The 20,689-nt window shown below is 35.1% G+C and overlaps 3 protein-coding genes across 5 annotated transcripts; 1 reads left to right on the top strand and 2 right to left on the bottom strand.

Annotated features, from left to right (window-relative positions):
- The first annotated feature begins 11,681 nt into the window (after window positions 1–11,681).
- Window positions 11,682–14,580, top strand: LOC149406437 (protein AUXIN SIGNALING F-BOX 2-like). 3 transcript variants are annotated; one of them, XM_089606493.1, is made up of 4 exons: window positions 11,682–11,953; window positions 12,045–12,544; window positions 12,618–13,107; window positions 13,653–14,580. In XM_089606493.1, the coding sequence occupies exons 2-4, from the start codon at window positions 12,093–12,095 to the stop codon at window positions 14,421–14,423; spliced, it is 1,713 nt and encodes a 570-aa protein (XP_089462619.1). In that variant the 5' UTR covers window positions 11,682–11,953; window positions 12,045–12,092; the 3' UTR covers window positions 14,424–14,580. The 3 variants fall into 3 exon arrangements, with proteins under 3 accessions (XP_089462619.1, XP_089462607.1, XP_089462614.1); XM_089606488.1 differs by having other exon boundaries at window positions 11,683–11,953; window positions 12,042–12,544; XM_089606481.1 differs by having other exon boundaries at window positions 11,682–12,544.
- A 112-nt stretch (window positions 14,581–14,692) lies between these two features.
- LOC149406436 (uncharacterized) lies at window positions 14,693–15,663 on the bottom strand. The gene is made up of 3 exons (XM_089606521.1): window positions 15,402–15,663; window positions 15,044–15,302; window positions 14,693–14,947 (listed from the first exon to the last, which is right to left on the bottom strand). The coding sequence occupies exons 1-3, from the start codon at window positions 15,433–15,435 to the stop codon at window positions 14,890–14,892; spliced, it is 351 nt and encodes a 116-aa protein (XP_089462647.1). The 5' UTR covers window positions 15,436–15,663; the 3' UTR covers window positions 14,693–14,889.
- A 1,935-nt stretch (window positions 15,664–17,598) lies between these two features.
- Window positions 17,599–19,833, bottom strand: LOC149406435 (uncharacterized). Its single transcript, XM_089613219.1, has 9 exons — window positions 19,534–19,833; window positions 19,282–19,425; window positions 19,031–19,138; window positions 18,576–18,639; window positions 18,409–18,445; window positions 18,149–18,326; window positions 18,007–18,066; window positions 17,835–17,909; window positions 17,599–17,751 (listed from the first exon to the last, which is right to left on the bottom strand). Exons 1-9 carry the CDS (start codon window positions 19,831–19,833, stop codon window positions 17,599–17,601), a joined length of 1,119 nt encoding a protein of 372 aa, XP_089469345.1.
- Between the last annotated feature and the right edge of the window lie 856 nt (window positions 19,834–20,689).

Raw genomic sequence — 20,689 nt, 5'->3', positions numbered from 1 at the left:
TTGCAGTCATATGTCTTGAACCTTTGAATCCGTAACTTGTTTCCACGTTATTGCACAAACCTATGAAAACCTCTTTTTCCATTCTGAACATTCTTTGGCATCGAATTTTGTTTCCCCTCAACAGCTCTTGAAGGAAAATATGCCCCGTTTTCTTTGAATCCATACAAGGAACTTTATGTATGTATGTATCATAATAAATTTGCATCAAATGAGCAGTTTTCCGTATAAGGACAATGCGTTCGTTATTTTTCTTTTTGGCAATAATTTCGATCTCATCATCTGATGTGATATCCATTTGTTCCTGAAAACAAATATATAACCTGCTGTATAAAAAATAGTAAGTAACCAGGGAATATAAACATCAAACTTATTCCTTGGATTTTAGTCGAATGTTGTGTGTACCCTGCATTTTCAATAATATCACATGATAACCTCCAAGTTCTTTTAATATGTTGAATATATCCCTTGATCTAAAATTCTAGTTGACTTTTTTCTTTAAATATTGTGAATTATTTTCCGATGCCCTCGTCTTCTCTCTCCTAGCATCCTTCCATTACTTTTATATAATGTCTTGTAACACACTATTATGGATGCAATGGATCCGATTTACTTCAATTCTGTTCCAAAGTCGGATTCTTGAACTTTTGTGTGAACCACTTTCTCCTCGAATACAATTGAGAAATGGGAGATAGGTTAGTTGGGTGACTGAAGTGTAACTTGCTCTACAAATTCAGATTCGGGTTTGGCACTTTGATTTTTTAACACGAAGGAGGTCAAGTGTTTTGAGTGCCTCACAGGTCTCACAATCACAATACATCATCACTACATTCTCGTCATGAAGAGAGGACCTAGGAGAGAAAAATGTTTATTTTCGTGAAAGAAACATTAACACGGCAATAAGATTGTTTGGGATATAAGGAGGTGGATAATTTGTAATAGATGAGTAACTAAGAAAGACACACTTAATAGTTCGCGGGTCTAGTTTGAAAATTCATGTGGAAGATTAATGAAAAATACTACATAATTCATTGAGTTTCAGAGAAATTCATCGAAATCTATCAAATTCATTGGCTGCCATCGCAAAATATAGGGATGTAATGTATTGTATAAGTCTTAGTTAGAAAGATAGATTTATTCTTGTATAAAATTACTCTCGTCTTTATATTCACGATGAATTCTAATAAAACAAGCTTAGATTAATTGAGTTTGTCCATTAAGAACTTAAAATTTGAGTTTGAGACATCTATTAGCTAAATTATAGTAGTTTTAAATTCTAACAATGAATGCACTGATACACAAGCTTACTTATATATATATTATTTTAATTTTATTTTAATTTAATATTATTTTAATTTTGAATTAGCTTACATAACAAGTAAAAAAAATGCAACGTATAGACAAACAAGCTGTACTAAACGGAGATCCCAATTTCGTCCAAGTCCCGAACAGTACTAAGGACAAAAGTTTAATACAATTTTTCAGAATAAAATTGTTTTTCATTTCCAAGGTGCACTAACAATACGAGAAGCTGAGTCGCAGGGGACTCCATATGACCAATATTAGACTGGACTCTTTGAATATATATTTTTATTCTTATACCCTATAAGATAGTACATGTGATTATTGTAGACCTCATGAATATTCAACATCAAAATTATCCTAAAATGAGCACGTGTGTGATATACTAAATTTCGTGATAGAATTATCTCAGCCAAAACGTCAAAATGTTATAAAGAGTACGCCAAATTATAAAGTAGTCTTGATGATCAGCAACAATAATATGCCGCCTCATTCAGGTACTTCGATCATATGTTGAGGACATGCTCGATTAACATCCGCGTATATATGACTAGGTATAGATATATGTAGATGTAAGATATATATATATATATATATATATATATATATATATATATATATATATATATATATATATATATATAATCAAACCAAAAGGCTAGACATTCTTATGTTCTTCAGTTTTATTTCTACTTAAAATTATTTCACCACCTGATTGTGTGTCAGCTATATATTAAATTTAATTTCGTTGATGCTAGCGATAAACTTGAAGAATCGTTGTTAATTCCATAGGCAATGGAACGAGTTTATACATTTAAAGCGGAAGGGAAGCGAACAAGTTTATTTATATATAGTTACACTACTATTACTGATGAGTTTCAGTGGATTCCTATTATTCATATGCGCGTACTTGACTTGAATTGGATACATATAAACTACAATGCCTTGAATGTGACCCTCTAACAAAGTATATATGTATCATTGGATTCTGTTGAGCCATGTGATTTAAGCCTATGAAAATGTTCTTTATGCAAGTGCTTTGTATATGAATTTCCTGTTTTACTTAATATGCGAGTCCTGAGATGTACTTGAGGTAATTTGTGTATAGTCTTCCTGATATATTGCTATTTCAACTTGCTGTTCCTGAATAAGAAGAAGAAGAAAAAAAAAGGCTGTACGTGAGTGCTTTTGCTTTAGTGCATCATGAATTGAAGCTGTTCATACTTCATACACAACAAGAAAAATGCTCATAATATAATGACTTGTAGAGAGGGCCATATGTATATATTCTGTCAACGAGTGGTGCCAAATTCTTAAATAGGGTTTTCCTTTTATTCCTTAGAGTTTATTGCTAGTTGCATTACATGCAGTTCCACTAATTGAATTTTCAGATCCCTGAATTTTGAACTATTCGCTTCAGGACAACACGGTAGCAGGTTCAGCGGCAAAGAACATTGTCAATGATGAGATAGCTTTGTTATGATTAGGAATGGGTGTGAAACAGAGAGGTTAGTCTTCTTTAGCTTGTATTTATAAATGTTAGCTTGATGAAAGTGAAGCAACAAAATAAAATATATTAAAATAAAAACATGAACCCGTAGTTACATAGAAATCCGAAATCCGGAAAAAATCAATATGTCGGAAAATTAGTTTCAAATACTTAGCCCGCAATTATGTTCCTTCAAAACCAATATCACCGTGAGAGATAACACCATGCACAAAATGATATTGCACATCAATGTGATTAGACCTTCTTATGAAACATCTAATCATTTTCTAGAAAAAAAAAATAGCACTTCTATCAAGCCTTTTTACCATCTGCATATTACGGTCTTGGGCTTTGTAAAATAGTCGCGACCATATTGAAGACAAAACGTGTGATGATCTTCTTCTATCAAGATCATCAACATAATTAGAATCTAAAAAGTCAATGGTCCTCTCAAACTTTAGGCTTACATATGCCAAACCACTCAACTAGCGCAAAATCCACTGAACTGCTCTTTAATACTCTTTGCCTGGTTCTCTAAAAAAAAAATATACTCTTTTTGCCTAGCTTGTCCAGGTATCTGCTAAATGCACTCATTCCATCTTCACACGGCCATGCTTAATGTTGATCAAAATACAGTTTATTGATCAAGCTTCTAGTTAATTTCCCGTTATTAGGAAGAGCATATGCTATACAGCCGAGTAACATCACCATGAGATAACGAAGAAGTGGTCGCAACTACATCTTTGGTAACTGTAGAGCCATGCGAACATATAACGTGCCTTTATATCCCTCTTTAGCACAATCAAGCGTACCAAGAGAGACATGGTTTCATTCTACTCAGAATGTCTTAGATTTTAGTGTCTGAACTACTCTATTAAACATCTTAATTTCGACTATCCCTACACCTTGGATCATATAAGAAGCATCATTTTCCATTAGCACACCTTTAGAAATTGTATCATATGTTGAAAATTTATCCCGATTGGGATACATATGACACTTATAAGTAGAATCGAGAATATATGTTATCGCGCGGTCTAATATGAGTATCAGGAGCAACTAAAATATGAAGTGTGAGTAGCACTAATTAAGTCTATCGGAAACAGCCTTATTATTGATCGATAAAGGACACAATAGATGTTAGAAGTGTGGGCCTAACTCAGACCCAAAAAGTTAGCTCAAAAGTAGAGGATTGTAAATTGCTTAAGTATATCCAACTAATGTGGAACTTATGATACATCCGTTCACACCCATATGACTAGACATTTGTAGTATGATTTATAGGAATCAACATCTACGGGTGGCCCAACATCGAAATTGCGTCTAGCTTAGATACCATTTATAGATCGATGAAAGTAAAGCAATCGAAATCAGGAAAAAGATGTGAGAGAAGAGGATTTCTCCATGCCGGAAAATTGGTAAAAAAAAATATTCCCTAAGTTTTAGGCAAATGTTGTATCTATACCCCGACTATCCCCCGAATTTACTTTTTATTACTTGATCATCCCTAAAAAAATTATATATCCCTTCATCTTATTGTTTTTTATTCAATTTCAAAATGGAAAAACTTCATACACAAACATCCTTTTCCCCATTTTTTTTTCTTTTCTTTTGTTCAAAATCACCTTAGGTCTATTCTCTTCTTTACCTTTAAATTATTAAATCACCTTGTTCGAAATAGAACTAAGGTGATTTCAAAAAAAGAAAGTGGACAAATGGTGAAGGCTCTTTGTGCATTAGGGTGGTTTTGTCATTTTTAAAATTTACAAGTGAAAAAGTTAACAAAAAGTTAGATGAAAGAATATATTTGAGTCACTATACAATATAGGGATGATTAATGAATAAACATCTAAATCTTGAGATAGACATGAAATTAGTGAATATATATATAGTTAGTGAGCCAGACTATATAGTTAGTCGAACCAAAAAGGCTAGTCTTTCTTATGTAATTATATGTCTGTTCAACCTGCATTTCTCCACCTGATTGTGCCAACTATATATTAAGTTCAATTTCGTTGATGTCTAATGAATAACTGTTGAAGAATCGTTATTAGTCTCGTAAGCATGAAACGAGTTTAAGGTACAGCAGGAGGGAAACAAACAAGTTGATCATAGCTACACTCTAGAATTTTTTTTTATGACCCCAAATTTGAATTTTTTTTTTTTTTTTTTTTAGCTTCACTATTAACGGATTAGCATCTGATACATGCTTGGATCGGATGGGTGTAAAGTAGAATGGTTAATTGTGAGCCTGAAACAAAGTATGTATCATTAGATTCTGTTGGGCCATGTGATTTAGCTTATGAAACGTTCCTTCAGAACGTTCTTTATGCAAGTGCTGATATCTGAATTTCCTGTTTAACTTACTATGCAAGTGTGTTTATAGTGCATTGTAGACATGGAAATAGTGGTCCTCCTGATATAGTGCTATTTCGATTGCTGTTTCTGAGAAGAAATTTTTTGAAAAAGGGTATAGTGTGAGTGCTTTTACTTTAGTGCATCACGTACTCGAAGCTGTTCATAGAATAAGAGTCATGTCAAAATATGATGTCTTGTAGAGGACCATATATATACACATAGATACTTCCTCTTATGTCTGACCAAACAAGTTGTTAAATAGTTGATTTACCTTTAGAGTTCCATCAACTAAAATTCGGATCTTTGAGTTGAGTTTTAGTTTAGCAGTAATCCTATATAACTGTGTAGTTTTCAAAGTGCAAGATATAGTTGAGGATGTTTATCATGGAGTGGAAAGCGAAAATGGTCCATGGTCTCACTCTTAGGATATTCGAAATGTCGTGTCATATACAAGTAGATCAGGGTCCACGGTTTATGTGATGAACAAGTAATATTTTTTTTTTTCTTCTAGACATTTCCTTTTAATATCTCACATCACCTCATCGGAGGCTCGCAAGCCTCACTCAGTGACTCCTTGTCTTGTCCCCATATGATTTTGAATATGAAACCAAAACACAACTACGAAGTATATTGTCTCCTATTTGGTCTTATTCGGACTTTGGAAAAAATGCCAAAACATGAAAACTTATGGTATTTTTATTTATTTAATTATGTAGAACATGTTCGCTCCGATAGTTTAAAATTCGGTTAATGATATTTGTTCTCTTGAGAAGGAAAAAATAGAAAGGAAAATACGTACTCTTATCTCTATATTTTTGGGACTTTTATAGCTAAGAATACAATAATATTTATGTTACTAAAATATAAAAATAAAATGTAAGAAAATAAACTCCCTCGTCTCTCATCGCCCCTAGCATTATATTTGTTTCTTATTATATATTAACGACCTTATTGTGATATGTAATATTATGTGGAACTGCATATCAAGATTAGATAAACGTGGACAAGCTGACATTAGCATGGATAGATTTTGAATACCGTACAACATAGAAACGAGGATGACGTCAACCCCACTATTTATCACTTAAATTGAATATTACAAAAAAAATTAATGCTAAGTTGTGGTCCCTTTCTTTTCTTTCACTGCTTCATTTTCCTTGGCTTGCCATACTTAATTTGAAAGACCACGACCCACTTTTAGCCATTTTGGATTACTTGTATGGGACCATGCTCGCTAAAGGGACATCTGTTACTTGAACAGTGGACCACTACCCCATATGTTTTTTTTTTTTTTCTTCCTACTTTCTATTAGGAAAATGAACTTAATTTTGCATCCCTTTAAGTTTGTTATACTTATACCCAAATTTCCACCATCCTAGTTTGGAAGTTCATATATAGAAGGAACTTCAAAGAAATAACAATCTTTATTATTTTTCTTGTTTTTGTTTTGATTGAGTAGAGACTATATAATTGAATTGACGGAGAACTGGTCAAAAAATTCTTTAATTTTGTCATCGATTGGTCAAGAAATCTCCAATTTCGTGATCGATTGATCATAAAATTTTGACAGATTTCATTAAAGATATTAAAGCTTTTTTCACAACTTATTAAGTAATAGATGTATCAAATTTTGCTTTATGCCATGAGATTGATAATCTACTTATCAATATACATTTTATTTTCGTTAGTGAGGATAAAAAAAAATTCAAAAGAGCTCATACGTGTGTGCTTCAATTTACTTTTTATTTTGGGCATATTATTTAAACACGTCTACGCACGATTGAGAAGATAGTAATTAATCTATTTTTCTCTTTCAAATTTCAAGAGTATAAAAAAAAAAAATATTTTAACACGGTTTTCCTCGTCATTTTCTTTTTCAAATTTTCATTTATGCTTTCCTACAATCCTTATTCCATGCCGGAGAGGGGACTTGTTGATAAAGCAAGTAATGCGAGAATCCCGTTTAATTTGATCTAGCAAAGTATGTGATTGCGGTGATAAAAGAGGTTTTATGTAAAGAGAGTTTAATAGAGTAATGGGATAAGGGTTTATTATTTCCGAAGTTATCACATGGCAGCAATTCTAGTTAATGATTGAAGTACCATATGAAGATGGAATTATGATAAGCTTCATTACTTTTGTTTCACTTTCACCTTCAATTATCACTCCCTCCTCTTATTTGCCGTAACAAACCACTCTTTTGCTTCAATTAACTAGGACCTCTACTTTCTATTCCATATAGTACAACCAATTTCGTCACACCCCACATCCTTTGTTTTTTTTTTTTCAAACTCTCCTACTTAAACTAAGCCTAGTACTTCATTTCCTTACCTTTCCTTGTTTTTTTAGGGATCAAATAAAATGACGAACTTATAATTTTATCATCACCTACTTAACAAAGAGCTTTTATTTAAAAAAAAAAAAGCGTTTTTGTCCTCTCTTCATTTTTCTTCTTTTTCAATTTGTTTTGTAATTACTTGGCCAAAAACCAATGAATTATCCCGTGACTCATGTTGAGCGCATTGACCGAAAGATGGCCCACAATCACGTGGAGATGATTTGGATTTTGGAGTGCCTTAATTGCTTTGCTTTACAAAAATTCAACAAAAGTTAGGCTGATATTTGGTGAACAACGTGGAACTTTGCGTCATATTATTATATTAATTTCTTTACTTTTCACAGTCCACAAACAGTACTACGGTACTACCACCACATATAAAAAAAAATGCGATTTATTATTATTATTAAAATCAAGAATGCCATATTCAATATTCTTTACTTTTGCCGTCCGTCCATAGCTGTTTTATTTCTTTCTCGGTTTCTCCAAGTTGTTGCAAATGTTGTTTTTTTTTTGAGGAATCAATTAATGCATGCACAACAGAGAGGAAAAAAAAAGCTAAATAAAAACCCATGTCCCGTGGTCCTAGTTTACATGTGAAAGCAACACCAGTCCAAGTCCAAATGAAGTTGATCAGAATATCATGATTTTACTTCGATCTAGTTCCATTCTTTCCAAAAGAACGGTTCAATTGAAGGATTTACATATGTTGCTTTTTTTGGGTATAATATAATGTAGATTGAAATTGAGAATTAGGGAACTAGTTTCTATATATTTTTTTGTGGCGGTACTCAGAAACACCGAAAGGTCTCTTCTTGACCTTTCCTTTTATATTTTTCTTTTTTTCCCTGGAAACCTTTTGTTGACATCACATTGTTTTTTGCTCATCAAAAGGGCCAAATCAGAGTAAAAGAAAATACATGTGTTTTCCAATCTCACCACTAGTCAGTCATTGGTCTGGTTTTATATGGTTAATCTTCCTTTCTTTTTCTTTCTTTTTTCAATTTTCTCATCAAATTAAAATTTGTCAGCGTCACAGAGGCAGCGACGGTCGTACATTTCATGTATATACGCATTAATGAATACGCATACGTTTGTAGTGTAGCGAATAACTGAATATTTGTATTACTACTATGCACACTTACACTTCTGTGGTTTTTGCTGGGTTTTTTTTTTTTTTTTTTTTTTTATCAGAAGTGGTTTTTGCTGTTTATTTTGGCGTTTAGCGCACTCTCAGATTAGTGAAATAAATATAATAAAATTTGTTTCTAAATATTAGCGGACTTAAATATTGGGGTTTGATATATGAAAGTGGGCAAAGAAGAAAGTGGCATAATATAGTCAAAGTGATCAAGTATATTTGTATGATAGAGTTTGACATTGAAAAGCAAAAGTTGAATACATTAACAAAATTCGAAGTTTAAATAAAATTGTTTAGAGAATTCATTCAAAATATAACTTATTTGTTACATATTCGTAAAAGGAAGAAATGGTGATGGTTAGGCAAGTGTTTTTTTTACTTTTCAAATGACCAATAATAATGATTCTTGAGTGTTGACTAGAAATGGATAAAGATATAGATAGATACAGATAGATTAGATACAGTTGGCCATCATAACAAAGAGAAAACCCAATTAGAAATAGAATCACTCTTCTAATAATTGACTTTTTGACAAACACGGCTCTTCTATAAGTCAGTCTAACCTTTTGCCAAATCTATCTGCGGCGGATATGAGGTATTTTTATCCATTTGACCCGCAAGCACTCAGACTCTCTTTTTTCTCCTTATGTATACACTTAATTTACTAGGTTATGATGATTTACAAACAAACGTAGAAACTTGCTTTTTTATGTGCCATTCTAGGATATATGATATATCTTCTGTTACCAACATTTCTTCCATTAATAACTGTGCTCAATTAATTAGCGTACAATGAAATGCGCTTATCCCTAATTGTTCACTAACAATCTCTCTCTCTCTCTCATGATGTATGAAGGGAGTGGAGCATTATGACACCCCGGTGAGTGAATGATCAATCATATATACTTCCTCAGCCAAACAAAATTATTATCCTTATTTTCTCTCTCTCTCTCTCTCTCTCTCTCAATTAATTAACCTAATTCAATCAAATTTTAAAGGTTTAAACTGTTGGAAATAGTGTGTTATTTTGTGATATAAAAGAGCATTTAATATCAAAATATATATTAGCTGATTTGCAAATAATCTAGAGGAGTCACTTATCAAAATTAAAAAAATTCTTATTTATTATTACGAGAGGTATAAAAGTGATTAGATACTTACTAAAATAGAGCTGATGTGAAAGAGAAATTGATGCTAAAAAGTATATAAAAAGTAGTGAAAGAAAAATAAGTGTGTTGAGTATGAGTGTGTACATACAAAAAATCCACATGAAAAAAGCTACATGGAGTTTGTAATGCTAATATTGTGGAGGTCTTCAATGGCCAAGAATCGCCGGTTCTCATCGGAGATGTTCTATTCGGAGTCGAAATACACGCTGATTTTAGATTAAGTTTGAGTTTGACTTTTGAGTTTTTTTCCCATTGTTGCTGAGTATAGAACATTAATCGAAGAATGAAGAAGAACACGAGAATATAAGTCAATCGAATAAAAGAAAAAAAGAGAAAGAGTGACATACCAATCTGTTTTGGAAATTCGAAAAAAAAAACAAAGAGAGATGAAAAAGGATAAAAACTTAATTACACAAAGGAGTACTCATAGTTTTGGATTAAATTAAAATTAATGGATTTTGATACAAAATTATTGAGAAGGTCATACTTATGGTATTATCCCTATTGTTTTTTCTTGACTAAGGGTTTGGATCCTCAAACGTGACCCAGTTTTGTAGAAGGCCTAAGGTGTATGCGAGCCTAAATCCACCACACGTGTGCAGCTTTTGCTCGGGCAAGTCGAGCCGTGGTCTATTTTCTGGACCAATATATTCCTTCATTTAATTAAAACGATTTGTACGTTTTAATAATGTATTTGTAATGTGCACTATTGGGATGGAGGTTATAACTGTGGTATTATGACTTTGATAAAAGTTTTGAGCGTTTATGTGCTTAATTAATAGTCGCAAGTCCAGACTTCATTAAGCGCTTATGATTTGTCGAACACTGATTGATGTTAAATGTTTTAAACGTTGATGGTTGAGCCTATAAAAAGGTTGAGAGATTTTTCATTTGAACGGAACTCAAAGCATAAGAGAAATACTATATGCACGAGTTAAACTTTCTCTATTTTATTTTCTTGTACCGGTTGTTGGTTCAATAATCTAGTTTTAATTTTCTTTCAATTATTTTGTACTTCTATTTTATTAGTTTTTTTAATACTCATTTAAATAAATGAATCGTGATTTATCTTTTATTCTTGTATATTATTAGCAAATATGGCTAACATAAACTATCTGATTATGTAGTTCAACTCGAAAAAAAGTATTTTTAAAAGGGCAAATGGTTTTTTAAATCGATAAAAAAAATAAAAAAAAAGTCTAGATTAACTAGTAATCGTGAGACAATTAACTCAATTAAACCTATCGACGTAGTTGTGCACACTTGCGGAACCAATTAAAAACTAAAAAGGCTTATATTTTCTTGAACTTTTAAAAATTATATCTTTTATCTTGTAATTTTATTAGCTTTTATATATTTAGTCCAGAATTAAATGACTTTTTTTTATATGCCCTTTTGAATATTTAATGTTTCACTTTTTTATCCACCACTAGTCGTGCGTTACTTATGAGATATTGTACAGTGTAAAAAAGACTACAGTAAAATTTACTTTATTAACACCATCACTTTCGTTCCATTCTTAAATCAGTCATTATATTTCATAAAGTCATTTATTTATGAGATATTGTACAGTGTATAACATAAGAGTCATTTTATTTATGAGATATGGTACAGTGTCAAAATAAAGTCCCTTTCTTTATTAGATGTTGTACAGTGTATATCATAATAAAATAAGTTGTAAAGCGTCGGTAACATGGAAATGTATACTCTTAAAAAAAAAAATGGAAACGTACGCGCGCGTGTTCAAGTCCAAGACGGGAATGAAAATGCTGTAAATGACGTGGCAAGTCGGTAAATTACAAAATTACTGGTCACTAGAATTTATATATAATTTTTCTCAGAATAGTCCAGCTCCAGCATATATCATCGATCCGGCAGAGAGAGAAAATACTAAAAAAAGAAAAAGTGGTGACAAGGACACATGCATGGTCACCCATTGGACGGCCCTGATTCCCTCAATTTCCCACTAACCCCAATTCACATCGTCGGATACCAAACCACTGGTTGAGATAACTAACCATGGTTGGGATTGGCTCACCCACACACTCTCTCTCTGGATCTCTGACTCTGATGACTTGAAGTGGCTTTAAGCTTTAACACAGCAAAGCCTGTTCGCTTGTTCTTGAGAGAGAAAGAGAAGAAGAAGAAGAAGAAGAAGTGTAAGAGCGAGTCTTTGTTCTAATCGATCTTTCTCTCGTTATTTCTTTGCATATTTCGTTGATTCCTAAATCTTCATTTGTGTAAAAGAAGAAAAGTGAGATTGTGGGAGATCTAGGTGTGATAATCGCGAGGAAGAAGATGAACTACTTTCCGGAGGAGGTATTGGAGCACGTGTTCGAGTACGTGGAGTCGCACAGAGACAGAAACTCGGTGGCTCAGGTTTGCAAGGCGTGGTGCAGGATCGAGAGGAACAGCCGGCACAGAGTGTTCATCGGAAACTGCTACGCAGTCACGGCCGAGAGGACCGCCGCGACTTTCCCGGCGCTCCGGAGCCTCACTCTCAAAGGAAAGCCTCACTTCGCCGACTTCAACCTCGTCCCCCACGACTGGGGAGGAAATCTCCTCCCGTGGATCCGAGCCCTCGCCGCCGCCAGAATCCCGCTCGAGGATCTCCGACTCAAGCGCATGATCGTCTCCGACGACTCTCTCCACCTCCTCTCTCGCTCCTTCCCCAATTTCAAGTCCCTCCTCCTCGTCAGCTGCGAGGGCTTCACCACCGACGGCCTCGCCGCCATAGCCTCCAACTGCAGGTATGTTAAAATCAGAGTCTCCCTCCATTCCTTCTAAATTAGGGCTGACGTGGCACGTTGACGGTGGTTTTAGGAACCTGAGGGAGCTGGATCTGCAAGAGAACGACATCGAAGACCTCCGAGGGCAGTGGCTGAGCTGTTTCCCTGATAACCGGACCTCGCTGGTGTCGCTGAGCTTCGCGTGCCTGAAAGGAGAGGTCAACCCGGCGGCGCTGGAGAGGCTGGTGGCGAGATCGCCGGATCTGAAGGTTCTGAGGGTGAACCGTTCCGTGCCTCTGGAGACGCTGGTGAGGATTTTGGAGAGGGCTCCGGGGCTGTCGGACTTGGGGACGGGTTCTTGCGTCGTCCAAGACCACCAGTTCGATCAGCTCAAAGCGGCTCTGTCCAAGTGCGCCGCCATGAGGAGCTTGTCGGGGTTCCTGGAGGTGGCGCCGATCTGCCTCGCGGCGTTTCACCCTCTCTGCTCCGGACTCACCTCCTTGAACCTCAGCTACGCCCCCGGAATCCACGGCTCCGATCTCATCAACATGCTTCGCCACTGCACTAAGCTCCGCCGCTTGTGGGTATGTTCTTATCCCACATTTAGAATACAATGAGATATGTAGTGAAGTGTACAAGCCAAATTGATTTTGAGATGGAATCCGCAGTGCCTAGTATGATTTCCGGTTCTTTTTTCTTTTTAATCTTCGGCCCATCCCAGCGAAGTTTATGAGGAGATGAGTTAATCCTGTGATTGCCAATGGATTTTGAGATAAACTAAACATGATATTCGACTAATTTTTTTGAGATTCGGCCCAGAAGATAAGATGATAGCCATTGAATCATCATTTGAATCCCAGTAAAGTTTATAAGGAAATGAGTTAATCCTGTGATTGCCAATTGATTTTAAGATAAAACCCACAGTACTAAACATGATATACAAATTAATTTTTTTTTTTTTTTTTTTGAGAATCGGCCCAAGATGTAGAATGAGAATTAACAAGGTTTATAAGGTCATCGACTACTATCTCATCGCCAATCATTAGTTACGGGATCGAGGCATATATAGCCTGTGTGCGTGCTTTCTTGATAGAGTTTGCATTCTGTGGTGTTTTGAATGGTTGGGCAGGTATTGGATTGCGTGGGAGACAAAGGCCTCGCGGTGGTGGCGTCGGTGTGCAAAGAATTGGAAGAGCTGAGGGTATTCCCGTCCGGGACGGGCCACGAGACAGTCACCGAAGACGGTCTCGTCTCGATCTCCGCGGGATGCCCAAAACTCCACTCCCTCCTCTACTTCTGCGAGCAAATGACCAACGCGGCGCTCTTCACCGTGGCCAAGAACTGCCCGAACTTCATCCGCTTCCGTCTCTGCATCCTCGACCCGGAAAAACCCGACCCCGTGACCTCTCAGCCCTTAGACGAGGGCTTCGGCGCGATCGTCCGCGCCTGCAAAGGGCTGAAACGACTCTCCCTCTCGGGCCTCCTCACCGACAAGGTGTTCCTCTACATCGGGATGTACGCCGAGCGGCTCGAGATGCTCTCCGTGGCCTTCGCCGGAAACACCGATAAAGGGATGCTCTACGTCCTCAATGGGTGCAAGAAAATGAGGAAGCTCGAGATTCGGGACAGCCCGTTCGGCGACGCGGCGATCCTCGCGGACTTGGGGAAGTACGAGACAATGCGATCCCTTTGGATGTCCTCGTGCCGACTCACCCTCGGGGCCTGCAAGGCCGTCGCTCAGGGAATGCCACGTGTCAACGTCGAGATCATCAACGACCACCCCGAGTTTTGCGACGATGGCGATGACTACGGCGATGATCGTATTGTTGAGAAGATGTACCTTTACCGGAGCTTGGCGGGGCCCAGGGACGACGCCCCCGACTTTGTGTGGACGCTCTAGGTTTTTTTTTTTTTTTTCAGATTTAGTTCCATCTCTAGTTCAGATATGTGTAACTGTATTATGTATGTTTGATTATTTATTTAGCCGGGGGAGACAAACAGAAGAAAGAACGCTTTGTGTGGCAATGTTATTGTTATTATGCTTGTTTGATTATTCACCAACTTATGTTATGAGTCTTATGACAGACAACAACACTGATAGTTTACAAAGTATGTTTCTTTATCAATGATTCAATGAGCTTCATATATGCTGAGAATTGCAATGGCCAATGATAAAAAGTAAACATCAATTTTATTCAAACTTTTAAACTTGCAAACGCCCAAGAAAGCTGATAAAATTACAAAGAAAAAAAAGAGGATACTTTTATGTTTACATACACGTTTTTAATCAGAGTTGCAAACAGATAAACAAAGATTAAAAAGCAGGGAAAGGGCATTGAAATAAGATCTGGAGAGAGAGTCGATGATCAGAAGAAGCAGCAGCAACACTCCTCCATGACGCAGCAACAGCAAAGCATAGCAAAGCTACAATAATCATTCCATTTCCGTCCATGTCAATTTCATCATCATCATCATCATCATCATCAAGATCATGATCAAAAGGGTACGAGAGAAGCTTACCAGCCTTGCAGGAACGACAAACAACCGCTGTGGTGGTGATGGTCGTAGTCGTAGTGCCCCGGCGGCGGCGGCGGCGGAGGCGGTTGAGAGTAGCCTCCTCCGAAGTAGCCCTGATATCCCGGCTGGTGATGGTGATGCTGCGGCGGCGGCGGCGGCGGAGGATATCCCGGCTGGTGATGGAGATGCTGCGGCGGAGGATATCCCGGCTGGTGATGGTGATGCTGCGGCGGCGGCGGAGGAGCAGATGGTCCTTGATAACCTAATTCACCGCCACCACACAATCGATTAGGTGATAATAATAATAATAATAATGGAATCAAATTCCGGAGGAGATGGAAAAGGGGTTGACTTGACTTACCTGGTGGAGGGTGGTGTATGTGATTGTAGCTCATCTCGATCGCCTTTGGAGATGATTGTTTGTGTGAGGAAAGAGGCGATTCAGATCGGTCTTCTCTTATGTATTTCTCTCTTGATCTTTGACGTCCCTGTTGTTAATGTTGTTGTCGTTATGGGCTCCACATTAGCCAGACTGTTTAAGCCTCGGACTCGTTCACGTTCCACGTTTCTCTACCACACGACAACGTTTTCTGAACTTTCTGTTTCTTTCTCATTAAGCAACTCCTATCGTCCTACGACATCTCGTTTTACCCGGTCTTTCATTAATGTGACGTTCTCACTTTACACTTAAATATCGTCACGCTATTTTTTAATATTACGTTAACTAGTAACATCATCATTTTTTACACACAATTACAAAAACAAATAGTTTTTAAACCTCAACCGACTAATGGAGCTAGAATTAGGGAGACTTGTAGAAAAACAATTCTTAGGGGAGAAGGTAAGAAAAGTTAAAAAAATTATATATGAGGGGAGATCATTTAGGATTTTATGTCTCCATTAGCCCTTAACCGCCTACGTCCCTACATGAAAGATATGTTGCATTTTATAGGGATTCAAGCATCTCTATCTTGTAAAAGTCAATCTGATCCTCTAAATAATGGTTATCCAGTTCTTTAAAATCTTTTATCATATTTTTACACCATATTTGAGTATGTGGTTATTCAATTCTTAAATAATCGAGTTACGATATTATGTGATATTTGCTATAAATATGGTTGACTGTTAATTTGATTAGGAAAAATGATACACATAAATTGTATGATATATATGTTTACGTAAAATGTCGATTTCAACATTTGATTTTAAAAAAATATCGAATTTGTATCATCTGTTTAATTGAAATGACAAAATTAAACTCTAAAATAGATAATTGTACCACAATTATTTTTTTTTATTAATTTTTCATTAATGTTTACTTGATAGCTATATGTGAACCTCATTATATCTTTATTCATTTGCACATTATAGCCCTATATGTAATTTATTGTATAAAATAAATAAAAACAACGATATCTGAAATATGAAATATCGCGGAGAACTCGGATAGAGGAAACGATAAAAATCGACATTTGAAATTCATAAAATCACTTATTCGAACATGAAATCCAGGAATCAAAGTCGTAATTTGAGAGGTATGAATTTTATTAGTCTATTTTGATTTAGTTCGATTTCAAAATTGAGGATTGATAGTTTTTTTATTTTTATATATAAATAAATTACATATAAGGGTATAAAGCACGAACGAATAAGGATAAAATGAGATTTACATATAAATATAAGAGTTAACATTATTGAAAAGTCAATAAAAAGAAGATTTATGGCATATTTATCTATTTAAGATATAATTTTGTCATTTTAATTCAAAAGAAGATAGATATTTTTAAAATTAAAAATTAAACTCGATATTTCATTTAAACACAAGGTATATCTGCGTCATTTTCTCATTTGATTATTATCTTGTGTAGTTGTTTAAAGAAGTTGTTCCAACATATTTGGCCACATTGATAACAAATTTATATTAGCACCGTTTGACACATCTTTGTTTTTTTTTTAAATGTTTTTAGTTTCTGTTTTAAAAAAAAACTGTTTTTTTTAACTGACAGGTGTTTGGTAAACTGTTTATAAAACAGTTGTTGCTGGTAACAAAAGCTGATTTAGCGTTTGGTAAAATAAATATATTATGGTCAAAAGACTAAAATAGACATGGTATTAAAAATTAAATAATAATTATTTATATGCTTATTTATAGCATATATATGAATTATAATTACAAACTAGAAAAATATGGACGACAAAAATTTATTTTATTTTTAATATAAAGTTTTTAATTATTGACAAAAATGTAAACTACAAATTTATCGTTTCTACTAAACTTGCAGCAATCTCATCTCTTAACTTGTCCATACTACTTGAAGAAGTCTGACAATCTTCATCTTGATCTTCAGTTGTGTCGTTTTCATCCCCCTCGCCATCGCCCTCTGTCTCGTCGAATATTTCAAAATTCATCTCTTGTCTTGCATGCATTTGAATATAGTTATGCAGTGTCATAGTTGCGATAACTATTTTTACTTGATTTTTGAATGAATAACTCGGCATGACATTCAGGATTCTCCATTTTTTTTTCCACACTCCAAAGCTTCGCTCGATGACGCTTCTCAGAGAAGAATGCGCGCGATTGAAGATTTCTTTGCTTGTAGTAGGTTGAGTTCTTCTTGCACGAAAATGCTCCAGATGGTATATTTGACATTTATACGGACCAAGATATCCAAGCAAATTAGGATAACCAGCGTCAACCAGATAATACTTTCCTGTGACATATCAAGTTGAATATAATGATTTAATTTAAACTGTATACAAGACAAAGAAATAGAAAAAAAAATTATAGTTATACCTTCAGAAGGTTTTGGAAAGTTAATCTCAGTATCACGAAGAGCGGAAGAGTATACCCTTGAATCATGTGCACTACCTTCCCAACCAGCATACGCAAGAGTGAATTTCATATTGAAATCACATACAGCCAGTACATTTTGAGTGGGAATCTTATTTCTACCGATAAATGGTACTTGATCTGCTTGAGGTAAAGAAGCTGGAACGTGAACACCATCTATAGCACCAATGCAATCCTTAAAAAAAAAAAATTTAAGTTATACAAATTTTGTAATACAATATTGATGAAAATAAACCACATAATTATGATCATAATACCTTAAAATGTGGCATATATCTTGAATCGCTTGCTATTTCTTTGGGAGTACTCTTAAATTCTGGATCAGCATGTTTTATGACATCGACTCCCATGAGACATAGTATATCCAATGTCTCTGAAACATCTCTTGCACTAATCGGTTTCCTAGACCATGCCCTAGGATCAGTAGAGTCATTCCTAAAATCTCCAATGCAGTCATATATCTTGAACCTTTGAATCCGTAACTTGTTTCCAAGTTATTGCACAAACTTATGAAAACCTCTTTTTCCATTCTGAACAGTCGTTGGCAGTGCATTCTGTTTCCATTCAACATCTCTTGAAGAAAAATATGCCCCGTTTTTTTTTAATCCATACAAGGAACTTTATGTATGTATGTATCATAATAAATTTGCATCAAATGAGCAATTTTCCGTATAAGAACACTACGTTCGTTATGTTCCTTTTTGGCAACAATGTCGAACTCATCGTCTGATGTGATATCCATTTGTTCCTGAAAACGAATATGTGATATCATAAGACTAAATAACATTCGATGTAAACATTATTTATACTACAAAAAAAAATAAGTAACCAAGGAATATAAACGAGACTAACATTCTCGTATTGTTTGATTATTATAGTAAAACAAAATAAACAACAAATGCAAAACAATGAATGTAGTTCTCATATAAGAACGCTTATTTAATACAATTGATTAAAAATTCAAACGCGCGAAATATTTGGAGCTCCTCCTGGATTAGAGCCATAAACTAGATTATACTCGTAAGTGAGCCAACAACTTTGAATATGTGGATCTTTCATCGTTGCAAACATCTCTCTCTTCTCGCGACTCTGAAATAGTCCGGTCGCAAAAAGCCACGTTGGATGTCCGATTACAATACCAGGCAGTGACAGTATACGGTGTCGCTACGCTCTTCTGTTGCCTTCACAAGACGTTCAATTTGAGAAGATAATTTCGCAGCTCCACTAACTTTGCTCTTTCCACCAGTCTTTTTAAACTTTGGAAAATTATTGACGTCTAGGGGATTTTTGTTGTTGTTCACACTCTTTTGAGGATTCGGCTGAGATACGGGATCCTCCGATTCATCACTTCTTTCTTCTAAGATGTCGGCACTAGGAAATGTCTCAATACCATCGTCTCGTAATGACGAGTGTTAGTTGTAAATGAAAATGCATACGCTCCAGTTGCAACTATATCCTTGAACATCGTATCTAATTTATCTTCGAACTCGGGGGAAATACCTTCTTTGCGAAATTTTTCGAATTTTTTATTCTCCTGCAAAAAAAAAGTGTTATCTTAGTTGAAATTTAAATTTTAAGTTTTTAATTTTATTTGTTTTTCGATACAAACCTTTATTTTAATGCTCCATCACTCTTCACTTGCGTCAACAGTATTATTGTTACCATTCCATCCAAGGCCAGTTTCTTTTCCAATCAATTGCTTCCAGAGTTTCCATTCACCTTTCAATAACTCCATCTTATTTTTCAACTGAGCTTTATCGTATACTGTTTGTGTTTTCTGAGAAATATTTTTCACCATATTCTCCCATCCTATTTTGGTGAAGCTTGTTCCCGGTCGATGTCCAGCCTCAATCTCCGCAATACAAACGTCACATAAGATATCAACCGCATCATTATCCCATATTGCTTTTGGTCGAGATTGCGTATCTTGATTTTCAGTCATCTACATATATAGATTTAATTAAAATAATTTTTTACTACAACAATTAAATAATATTTAAAAAAATGAATTATTTCTACTAAATAGCATATAAAAATACTAAATATTTACTTTTCAACGAGAGAATCAAAATATTTACTAATTTGATCGTTAAAATTGTGGTTGGTATAATCAAAATATACAACTTTTTTCCTTCTACCAAATGATATAAGGCATTTAAAATTTATTTATATCTATATAATTTTATTACTATGAAATTTATTTACATCAGCTTTCAAAATAATTCATTATGAGTATATAGATATATAGATAGAGTATATAGATAATTATATTATTGTTTTGACTAATATATAATAATACAATAATTTGGGATATAAGTATACAGATGAGTTAATTTTTAACCGAAGTTAATTTTTTAACTCATGCACCGCTTTTATACATGACCAACCGGATATACTGTATACATGCACCGCTTTTATTTAACTCATTCAATGGTAAGTCTTTAACCGAAGTTACTTTTTTTTTTCTCTTTCCCCACATCCAAAACCTCGCGACATTTTTTTTAGAGAGAGAGAGAGCGAGCGAGCGAGCCTACATCGCCGGGGAAACGAGGGTTTAGCTGATTTATTTCTTCAAATCCGTTGTGCTCTAGCTTGTTCTTCAAATCGTTGAGCTGATTTTTAAGTGTGGGGTATTTGATTTCTGGGTTTCCTGGTTTAGGGGATTTCTAGGTTTTTTATTTTAGGGGTTTCAAGGTTTTGATATTTTTCTGGTTTGAGTTCAAATCCGGGATTAATTTATTAGGGTTTTGATTTGTAGCCATCGATTTCTAATCGGGATTGTTATTAGGGTTTTGATC

The sequence above is a fragment of the Urtica dioica genome, chromosome 1 (assembly GCF_054948205.1).
Source record: "Urtica dioica subsp. dioica isolate 48M chromosome 1, U.dioica_male_clone48M_v1_H2, whole genome shotgun sequence".
NCBI lineage: Eukaryota > Viridiplantae > Streptophyta > Magnoliopsida > Rosales > Urticaceae > Urtica > Urtica dioica.
The sequence above is the reverse complement of the archived record's forward strand: the minus strand, read 5'-3'. Positions and strand labels throughout refer to the sequence as shown.